This window comes from Suricata suricatta, chromosome 12 (genome assembly GCF_006229205.1).
Source record: "Suricata suricatta isolate VVHF042 chromosome 12, meerkat_22Aug2017_6uvM2_HiC, whole genome shotgun sequence".
NCBI lineage: Eukaryota > Metazoa > Chordata > Mammalia > Carnivora > Herpestidae > Suricata > Suricata suricatta.
Window position 1 is genome coordinate 797947 of NC_043711.1, and position 10563 is coordinate 808509.

The 10563-nt window shown below is 63.5% G+C and overlaps 2 protein-coding genes across 7 annotated transcripts in view; one reads left to right on the plus strand and one right to left on the minus strand.

The window, feature by feature from the left end:
- PCSK4 (proprotein convertase subtilisin/kexin type 4) overlaps positions 1 to 1710 on the minus strand; it is a 6742-nt gene extending 5032 nt beyond the window's left edge. For 3 of the 6 annotated variants that reach the window (XM_029918889.1, XM_029918888.1, XM_029918893.1), the window contains exons 1-2: positions 1310 to 1535; positions 944 to 1048 (exon numbers count right to left, since the gene is read on the minus strand). In XM_029918889.1, the coding sequence (XP_029774749.1) occupies positions 944 to 1048; positions 1310 to 1504 (300 nt within the window). In that variant the 5' untranslated portion in view covers positions 1505 to 1535. Of the gene's footprint in view, positions 1 to 943; positions 1049 to 1309; positions 1537 to 1681 lie in introns of those variants that run through there. The other 3 variants (XM_029918891.1, XM_029918892.1, XM_029918890.1) reach the window with 3 other exon arrangements.
- A 669-nt stretch (positions 1711 to 2379) lies between these two features.
- REEP6 (receptor accessory protein 6) lies at positions 2380 to 6773 on the plus strand. Its single transcript, XM_029917789.1, has 5 exons — positions 2380 to 2589; positions 5627 to 5720; positions 5811 to 5949; positions 6134 to 6302; positions 6634 to 6773. The coding sequence occupies exons 1-5, from the start codon at positions 2475 to 2477 to the stop codon at positions 6669 to 6671; spliced, it is 555 nt and encodes a 184-aa protein (XP_029773649.1). The 5' UTR covers positions 2380 to 2474; the 3' UTR covers positions 6672 to 6773.
- Positions 6774 to 10563: the final 3790 nt, after the last annotated feature.

A 10563-nucleotide genomic window follows, 5' to 3' on the forward strand; every position in this document is an offset into this window, starting at 1 on the left:
GGACGGCCACACCTACCCCCTCCCTGGTTGCCCCCCCCCCGCCTCCCCATGACACAATAGCATCACTCTCTGTGGAGCCCCTCCTATGCTGCCCCCCTCTCCAGGGCCCACAAAGCCCTGCCTAGCTGGCCCCCACCACCTCTGCTGCAGTCACAATGGTGCCTCACCCCAGGGCCTTTGCACATGGCCGTTCTGCCTGCCCCAAGCTGTTCGTCCTCAAACCATTTTGCCCTTCCTTCTTCCTTGTGATCTTCCACCCCCTGAACCAGCTCATATGCCCTCACCCCACCCCAGTGATGGGACACCTGTCCCCAGACTTGGAAGCGGGCCCCCATTCCTCTGTCCCACACATCCAATCCATTGGCAAGCTCTGGCTTCGCTCACACAAATCACATCTTGCATTGGCAACTTCTCTGCCCCCAGTGGCTCCCAGGGGCTTTCAAGTTATCAAGCCTCTTGCCTCCATGCTGATGAGCCCCCCAGCCCAGCTCAGACTCCATGATGGCCTCGTGGGGGGATGCAGATCCCAGCCTCAAGTCCCCAGCGTGGCATCTAATGCTTTCCCCAATCTGGCACCTCTCTGGGCATCTCATGGCCTCACTGGGTTGCCTTAGGCAGGATCCCTACTCTGGAACCATTGTCTCGGTCACAAAAAGGGCCAATTCCCTTTCTCTCCATCCTGTGAACTAGAACGTTACCTGCTGTCTTTATGGAGTACAAGGGGTCCCTGACCTTATAGGTGAGAGAGAAGAGGCGAGCGAGGTGGGGGAGCCCCCAAAAGAAATGCAGACAGTGCGCCAAGGCCTGGAGCCGAGCTCAGCATGCACACGTGACCTGTTGCTCTCCACGGATGGTCCCCATTGTCCAGACTGGGGGACCAACTGGAAACCGAGACTCAGAGAGAGCAGGTGACTTGGTAACAAGAAGCGGTGAGCAGGCTCACCTTGGGGTCCTTTCTCAGGCGCAGGCGATGGCCCCAGTGTGGGCTCAGGGACTGCTGGACCACGCCCCGGTGCCGCAGGTGGAAGTATTGCCCATCAGGAAAAATCTGGGAACGTGGGGAAGCATCTGCTATGGTGGCACCTGGCTCCGAGATGGAGTCCCCCAGGACAGTGGCCAACCCCTCTTGTTTGCATCCTCTCCCAACCAGGTGCCCAGGTGGGGGCTTCAGGTGCCCTCTAAGGGTCCCAGAATCTCAAGCTGGTCGAGGCAGGGGTGAGCTGGGGGTTCTTGATATCTTGGGTACCCCTCCCACCTACCGGAGGGTCGTCCAGTCCCTGCCCCTCCTGTCCCTTCGGGTGCCACCCACCTGCCCCAAGTACACGAAGCCGAATTTGCGCGCCAGGCGCTCAGCCTCCCGGTAACCCTGGGACACCCGCACGGCCCAGCTGTTGACGTAGATGGGCACCCTGGCCGAGGACCGCCCCACAGGAAGGGGGCCAACGAGGGCCAGGCCCAGGGCCAAGGCTAGACGCAGCCAGAGCGCAGTCCAAGCGGACCGCATGGCGGCGGGGGCGGGGCGGGGGCGGGGCGTCCGAAAACCCCTCCCCCTGGCCAAACCGCCGAGCAGGCCCAGGCGCCCGCCCCGCCCCCGGGGCCATAGCAACCCTGAAAGGCTTCAACTCCCAGGGGACCTTGCGGCTTCTCCCGTTTTCCTCCCCCAGGAGCGCGAAGAACTGACCGAAGTCGGGGGCATGTGGGGAGAAGAGACACACCCCCCTCTGGTCTTTCACAGATCCAAACCCTCTGGAGCCTCAGTCTCCCTCATTTGTACAGTGACCAAAACTTCCGACGGACAGAGAAGAGAGGGTTCACGGTTGCTATGGTTGGCCCCGCCCCTTTGTCCCCGCCCACTTGCCCGCACACCCCTCCCTCTAGAATCAGCCCTGCCTCCTTCCCCGGTCCAAACGCAATTGTTCTTCCGAATAAGTCCCGCCTCCTCGACTTAGCTCCGTCCCTTTCTCCCCCCGACCCCCGAGAGTCTGTCTACCTCCTATGGTCAACCCCGTCGCTCCGCTGTTCTCGCCAATCAGCTCTGGTCTTCCTCCAGTTCCTCCCATCAGCTCCGGCCCCCGCCCGCCCACCTCGGCTCTCTCCTCCCTCCCAGCCCCACCCACCCCTACGACGGCCCAGCCAATAATCCCCGGCCATGACCCCGCCCCCCAGTCAGCACGTCCAGCTCCCGCTCCTCCAATCGGCGCCCGAGGCCTCCGCGCCCCGCCCTCTGCCCCCCGGCGTCTCAGCCGGGGCTCCCGCGGGCTGCCAGAGGGCAATGCGGCGGGGGAGACGGGGTAGGCCCCACCTCCCTTGTCCGCCCTGCCCTCCCATTGGCCGGAGCGGGGGACAGGGGGCGGAGACCATCTCGGGGGCTGAGCAGGGCTGCTCGCGCCGGGGGAAGGGTGAACGCGCGCTGCTGGGCAGGTGCGCCGGGCCGCGGTCGAGCTCGGGCTGCCAGCCCCCGGCCCGCCAGTGCCATGGACGGCCTGCGTCAGCGCTTCGAGCACCTTCTGGAACAGAGGAACCTGGCCACCGAAGCGCTAGGGGCACTCGAAGCCAAGACAGGTGTCGACAAGCGGTACTTGGCTGCGGGTGAGCCGTCCGGGGCGTTCGGGGCTGCTGTCCCATTTTGCCGACGGGCGCACTGAGGCCCTGGGCCAACCGGGCCCCTTGCGGCCGGCACCTTCTGCAGGGTCCGGTCTCGGAAGGCGGGAAACACCCCACTGTCTAGCAGGGAGACAGATCCTGGGGAGGGGTCGTGGACCAGGACTTCGCGTCTGCCCGCAGCCCCTCCCTTGGCCCCGCCCTGCGACCTCGGTCGCACCCCTAACATTACCTCCACTCCAGTCCTCAGGTCTGGAGACCGTTCGCTGCCCCCTCCCCCGTGGCCCTGGGTGACCTCTAGGCTGAAGTCCGGTTTATCCAGTTGCTCTGTCCACCCAGGGGGAAGAGGGGGCAGAGGGTAGACAGCCAGAGCCCTGGGAGTCTTGCCACATCCCCGTCCCACAGGGACACCGGCCTGGAAGCAGGTGTAGAGATCTTTCTGTCCAACCCCCAGGGGGATGCTCCAGACCAGGAGGGGAAGGGTCACTCCCATCTCCCTTCCCACCCCCATTATTTTCCTACCAGTCCCCTCCCCTTGGCTGGCTCCCTCTCCTTCCCGCCCTGTGGCCTTGGGCCACTGAGCCTGAAGAGTTGAGTTGGGTTGTTTGACACTGTGGTCCGGCTGGGCATATGTTGGACGGGGGCCAGAGCGGGGAGCCGGTCACTCTTGACTGTTACCACTCCTGTTCCCCCTCCTCCTCTCTTCCTCCGTCACCTTGGATGCCTCCTGCCACTCCCACAAAGTGTCTAGTAAGCACTCCTTAAATGCTCCTTTCCCTCTTTTTCCATGTCCCAGGCCCATCTATTCTGCCACCTCTTCCAGGAAGCCCCCTTGGAACAAATCCCAGGAACATTTTGTCCAGACGTGACGGGGGGCTTTGGGTGACAACAGGGGCGCACGTTTTGAGCACCTTCTCTGTGCAGATCCCGGGAGTCCACGTTCCCCCCAATTTCCCCCAGCTAGGGAGTCCCCATGGCAGGTGGAGAAGCCGCACAGTCTATTCCCCCCAGGCCGCTGGTGCCCAACCGGTGTCCGCTCAGTCAGGAGCCTGCCCCTGGGAGCACGCCCTGACTTCTCTGCTGACTTTCCACATCCCTGGTTCTCATGGGCAGGAATTTGGGTCATAGAGCACTGGGGAGGGGCCTGCCGTGGAGGCTGGGAGGCACAGGGAGGAAACCGAGGCCCAGAGAGTCAGGGCCTTTGTGAAAGGCTGCCTCTGCCCCTCCCACCCTGGCCCTATCTGGAGCACCCACCCTCCCTACCCACCATCTGTTGCTGATCTTTGGGACTGTGCCCCTCCCAGCCCCCCCCAATGTCCAAGGTCATCCTCTGGTTGCTGAGGCTGCAGGAATAGGGATTGAGTGAGAGGTGCTCCTCCCCATCTAGCAACTTCCAGAGGAGAGGTGACACCCCCCCACCCCCTCACCCAGATGTGGGGACCCTGGGGCCCCACCTGCTCCAGATGATCAAATCCCCCGCGCAGACAACGAAGGAGGAAACTGGACAATGGTGACCAGATCTCCTGGGCCCAACTGGGGACCCCCCTTCCCTGCTAGGACCCCAGGCCCTGGGGATAAAGCCTAAGGCAGGTGGAGGGAAGGGTGGGGGGACTCTGCCCTTTGGTGCCAGGGACCTCTCTCTCTGCAGATAACAGGAGCAGGGGAGGAGGCCGGAGGCTGTAAAATGCTCCCGGGAGCCCAGAGGCTCTCTGAGTGACTTTGGTTCCCCTCCTCCCAGCTGCCCTTTTGTTCTGGGCAGTGAATGAGACACAGCCGGGAAGCAGAGAGACATGCACACAGAGGCACTTAATAAGTGCAGCATTTACTGTGACTGTTCGCAGAGTGGCTAACACCCCCGCTCCCACCGCCTCCAGCGTGCGTTCTCTGGGCCCTGCCGTTGGGAATGTGTTCCTACACCTGGAAGGTGCTCAGAGGAGCTGTCCCCACTGAGTGATATCTAGCTGTCCCCACGGCCGCCTGAGGGGCAGGGCCATTACCACCCCATTGACTGATGGGGAAACTGAGGCTCCAAGCAGTGAGAGACTTGCTTGCTGTCACTCGGTCTGTGGAAAAGCAGAGGGCTCTCCTGGGTCTGGGAGCCCCCTGTGTCCGGGTGTCTCACACTGAGGCAGCAGCCCTCACTCGGGGCCGTGGTGTCCCCCTCGGTCTGGGGACATCTGTGGTTGTCATGACTGGAGGGCTTCTGGCATGGATGAGTGGGGGCCAGGAATGCCCTCAGCTCCCACAGCGCCCAGGGCTCGCCATGAAAGGGGATGGGGCGGGGACTGACTCCGGTGGCCCCGGGTGAAAACCTGTGTTGAGATAAATGTTACAAATGTTCCCTTTCTCAGCTCACTGGGAAGCAAGTCTTTTTCTATTTTTCTAATGTTTATTTTTGAGAGAGAGAGAGACGGAGCATGATCGGGGGAGGGGCAGAGAGAAAGGGAGACAGGGAATTCAAAGCAGGCTCCACGGTCTGAGCTGTCAGCACAGAGCCCAACGCGGGGCTTGAACTCAGAAACCTCGAGGTCATGACCTGAGCCGACGTCAGACGCTCAACCGACTGAGCCACCCAGGCGCCCCTGGGAATCAAGTCTTAACGACAGAGCAAATGGCCTTACTTTTCGGTTTTCTCCTATTACTGACGTTCCAATGCTAGGCTCGTGTCCCCGGTGTCCCCGTAGGACGAGGAGTGAGACAGTTACAATTGCAGATGGTCCCCTGTTTGCTCAACAAGTGTCTGTGAGGCAGCTCCGCTACCCATCGGGGCCAAGGTGCCCCCCTGCCCTCGGGGAGCGCGCAGCTCGGGGCTGGGGGGACACCGCTGCTCTCTGGTCGCATGCATGAGACACAGGGCTATGGCCCATCGTAGGTGTCACCAAGGTGGTGCAGGGGCAGCAGACCTGTCCTGGAGGGGTCCCTTCTAGGGGCAGCGGGTGTGGCCGCTGCCTGCCAGGCCAGGAGGAGCGCAGGGGTGCAGGTCTGGGTCAGGGCGCGCCGCCTGCCCACACCGTCTCTCCTGTAGGGGCCACCACTCTGCTAAGCCTGTATCTTCTGTTCGGCTTCGGGGCGTCTCTACTGTGCAATGTAATCGGCTTTGTGTACCCAGCATATGCCTCGTGAGTGCCCGCTGGTGGGGGCGGGGGGCTTCGGGGGGCGGGGGCCTGGACAGCCCTGACTCTGCCTGCCCACCTCGCCTCCCCACCCAGAATCAAAGCTATCGAGAGCCCCAGCAAAGAGGACGACACTGTGTGGCTCACCTACTGGGTGGTGTACGGCCTGTTCGGACTGGCCGAGTTCTGCAGCGATCTACTCCTGTCCTGCTTCCCTTTCTACTACGCGGGCAAGGTGGGCGCCCGGGCCGGGCACGGGCTGGGGCCTGGGAGGGGTGCCCGGGGGCCGGTTGCGAGAGGTGACTCAGCCCCTGTTCTGAGGAAACAGCGCGTGTCTGCTGGAGGTGGTCGGGCTGCGGGTCTGATGGGGGAGGCCCGCCCTGCTCCGCCCGAGCGGTGACCCCGCGCCGCTCCCGCAGTGCGCCTTCCTGTTGTTCTGCATGATGCCCGGGCCCTGGAACGGGGCCCAGATGCTGTATCACCGCGTCATTCGGCCACTCTTCCTAAAGCACCACGAAGCCGTGGACAGCATCGTGAGAGACCTGGGCGGGCGAGCCCTGGACGTGGCAGTGGGAATAACCCTGGACGGTGAGAGCCCTCGGGGTGCAGGGGCATTGGCCCTTCCCAGGCCCCGTGCCCTGCCCGCCCCTGCCCACCTCTGCCCAGCCTGTGTGGCCGCACCCCCTCACTGTCAGCCTCTCTCTCCTACGCTTTCGGGAGCCAGTCCTGCAGACCCTGGCCCGTGGCCGGGCTCTCGTCACCCCCGCTGCTGCTCTTGGAGCTGAGCGTATGTACCCCAGGCCTGGGCTGCAGGGCCTGCGGAGGGCGCGGAGGACGGCCCTGGCCCCCGGCCGCCTTGCCCCCATCCCCGCGGCCCCGGGACCCTGCCTGCCTCACCCCCTCCGCCATCTCTTTGCAGCCCAAGCAAGCGTGACCCCGGTCCAGAAGCACAAGTAAACTCGCCGTCGGGCCGCCACGCAGACCTGCCGCCTGGTGAGCCCGGGGGCGCCTCCATGGACTCCCCAGCCGAGTCGCCGGCCAGCTCCGCGCCCCCGAACAAGCCGGGCCCTGGGGGCTCCTCGGGCCAGTCCCCGCTGTCCTCCCCGGCCCGCGGCTCCCGGCTGCCCTCCACGTCCTGGGGCCAGCCCCGGTCCCGAGGGGGCTCCCCCAGCCAGCGGCGCCCCCAGTCATCCGTCACCTCCGCGGGCCAGCCCCCGCTGGGCCCCCAGCCCTCGAGCCCCGAGAAGCACACCAGCACCTCCTCCAGCCAGGGCCCCCCCGTGGCACAACCCCTCAGGAAGACCACGGATGGGCCGGGGGAGCGGGGCCCCGAGGCCCCCAGGTCGGGCCCACGACCTGCGGCGCCCCCGTCCGCGTCCTCCACGGAGGTCGTGTGCAGCTGGCCCCTCCTCAGGCATCAGCTAGGCTGCCTGCAGCACTGCTGGCTGAGGCGTCTGGCCTGCTAGGGAGCCTCAATAAAGCTCATTGGAGGAGGACCCCTGCCGAGTCCTGGGGGGAGGGGCGCGGGCCTGTGTCTTCTGATCAGGAGCGGATGCCATGTGGCCCCGCTTCACAGGTGGGGAGACTGAGGCCCAGAGAGGCACACCCGCCCACCTGAGGTCTTGCCAGGGGGCCGAGAAGGATCCCAAAAGAGACCTCGAGAGAAGCTTGGAGTCCAAATCCTTTATTTGGGAGGGGATCCTGGGAAGGGCAGAGGGGGCGGGCGGGGTGTGTGATGGGGACAGGAAGGAAGTGGCCCAGAGCTCTGGGAGCTGGTGTCGCAGACACACCTGAGACTCACCCTGCCCACCGTCCCTGTGACCCTCCTCTCCAGCCTGCACCCCTGCCAGCCGCAAGGCCCAGGGCCACAGGGCACCTCCAGCCAAGGTGGGGGGCTGGCGGTCATCTCTGGAAAACCGGGAGAAGGCAGAGGGTGGCGCTCACAGGGCCTCCTACAGCCAGCGGCTGCCTTTCTGTTCTGTTTTGTCTTTAGTTTCTTCTTCTTTTTTTAAAGTTTATTTATTTTGAGAGAAAGAATTCCAAGCAGGCTCCCTTCTGTCCGTGCAGAGCCGGACTCGGAGCTTGAACTCACGAATTGTGAAATCATGACCTGAGCCAAAACCAAGAGGCAGACCCTCAACCAGCTGAGCCCCCCTGGCGCCTCTAATTGGTTTATTTTTTGACACCACCATGACCCTGGTCATAAAAGCAGAAAGAGACACATGGAAGAAAGGTGACCAGCCCATTGTGTGGACAGAGACGCAAAGAATCTAAGCAGAAAGAGCAAACTCAATCCGACGGCGTGTTCACGGTGGGGTCCCCGGAAGCCGGGGGGCCGGGGGTGCTGAGCCAGGAGGAGGCCTCAGCTGGAGGACACGACTCTGAGCAGGAGGCGCACTGGGGGCCTGGCCCGAGGCCGCAGTGTTGTCACCTGTGTCTTGGTGGAGTCTCAGCCCCGCCCGGGGGTGGGGGCGGTAAGCTCAGGGCTCCTCCCATCCAAAGACAACCCTAGTGAGGCCTCTGCAGCCACAGCCAGGAGGGCCCGGGGCCGCAGCGCACACCTAGGTCTGCCCCTCCCTGCCGGGTCTGCTTCTCCAAGTCCCCAGGTGGCCACAACTCTGGGAGAAGGGGCAGGGTGACCGATGCTCACCAGGCTTGTAATTCCGTGGTTCTCCACTGGCGGGTGTTGTTGCCCCAGGGCCACCAGGTGATGTGGGGACACCTGAGGTGTCTGTGCCATGTCCCATGTCCCTCCTCCTGCCCCAGCAGTCACAGCTTGTCTGCAGGTTGTGGCGGCCACCGGCGAGTGATGGGTCCAGTTCATTCGTTTGATCAGTCAGGAACTACTGTGCACCCACTGTATGCCAGGCCCTGTTCCAACAGTCAAGGGTAGAGTGATGGCCAGAGCAGTGAAAGTCTCTGCCCCAGAGGATTTGGGGAGCTGATGATCAGCAGGATCAACATGTATGTCAGAGGGAAGTGAATGTTCTGGGGAAACATGCAGCGGAGAGGTGGGGAGCGGGGGCAGCAATGTCAGGAAGCATAGAGAAGGACCTGTCTACCGGAGTGACATTTGAGTAGAGGCAGGGAGGGAGAGGGGAGAGTAGAGGCAGGAAGGGAGGGAGGGGGAGTAGAGGTAGATGGAGATAGGAAAGTCAGGTCAGAGGACACGAGTCTTGTGAAAGCCAGGGCAAAACTGGTCCAGGCAGAGAGAAGAGTATGTGCAAGGGTCCTGAGGTAGGACTGTGCCGGCCAGGTTAGAGGGGGAGCAGGGTGGCCAGTGTGGCTGGAGCTGAATGAGTGAGGGGGAGAGAGGAGGGGAATCTGGGATGAGCCTGAGCACACATTCCCGGAAGGCACAGTGAGGACTTTGGGTTTTGCTTGGGGACGCAGGCTTTGCTGGGATCAGGGGGTATCAAGGGAGGGAGGGTAATGAGTGAGCCCCCCGCCCTGCTGAGAGGTCCACAGGGGTGCTGGGAACAAGGATCTGGGAATCTGCTTCCCACTGGTCCAGCTGTTTGAAGCATGTGGTGTGGCCGTAGTCCGGGGCAAGAGGTGGCAGTGCCTGGCTCGCTCTGCACCTGGCATTGCCCCCTTGCCATCCAAGGGGGGGCGGTGAGATGGGCTCTAGAGGCGTCCCTCCGAAGATGGTCCCCGGCCCACCCAGGGTCAGCTCACCACGTGGGAACAAGGAGGTTTAGCCCCTCAGACGTGTTTTTTTCGTTACACACACAGAAAAGTGGCCAAGGACTCAGAGACAGTGACGGGGCAGGGCCAGCGCCGCCCAGCCGCCCCAGCGGTGGCCCCGTCCTGGCTCCATTTCCTTTGTCCTCCTGCGTCACTCATGCCTCCTCTGCGGTGGCCGAGTCCTTCCCTGTCAGGCCCAGAGCCGCGTCGGAGAGACGCACCGCGCAGCTGGAGGAGGCGCCTGCGTGGCAGCTGCCGTGGGCGGGTGGCCGGCGGCTGGTGGGCAGGGTCCGCTGGCCCCTTGCACCATTCCCGGCCGATGGAGTGGTCTCTAGCTGGTGGTCATTGCGACTTAAGTTGCCGGGAACGTTCTAGAACCGGCCTTCGGCGAGCAGCGCTATGGTTTGGGCACACAGCTGTCGGAGGTTGCCAGGGGCATTTCTGTGTGTCGTGGGTGGCTGGCCACACACCGGGAGGCTGAAAGTTACAGACATTTATTCTCTCCCATCGGGAGGCAGGAAGCGGTCAAGGGTGCCGCAGGACCGAGCTCCCTCCCTCCGCAGGCTCCAGGGCAAGGTCCTGTCCACCTGTCCCAACTCCTGGAGGCCCCGGGCATCCCCGCGCAGGTGGCCGCGTCCCTCCAGCGCCTGCCTCCGTGGCCACGTGGCTGCCTCCTCTGTCTCCGGCTCACAAGGACACCTGTCACTGGGTTTAGGTCCCGCCTGGATAATCCAGGATGATCTCATCTTGAGACTCTTAGGTGCATCTGAAAAGGCCCTTTTCCAAAACAAGGTCGCAGTCACAGGTTTTGGAGACTAGGACCTGGCTCTCTGTGCAGCCTGCCGCTGTGTGCACACCTTCTTCTGTAGCAGATGTGGCCCAGCTCTGCCCCCAAGTGGTCTCGCCAGCGCCCTGTGTGACCCATAGGTAACCCTCTGGGCTATAGGATGGCCCAGGGGGTGTCAGCGGTGGTGGGGGCCCAAGTCCTCCGAGGGTGAGGGTGAGCCCTGGCTCAGGGCCAGAGAGAGAGAAGGGCGGGCCTGGGGCAGGCAATGGGGGTGCTGGTTGCAGAGAATTATAAATAGTACGAAAAGTACGGAACCTCGGGACAGGCATGCTTCGGGGGGCGGGCATGCCGCGGGGGGCATGCCGCGGGGAGGGG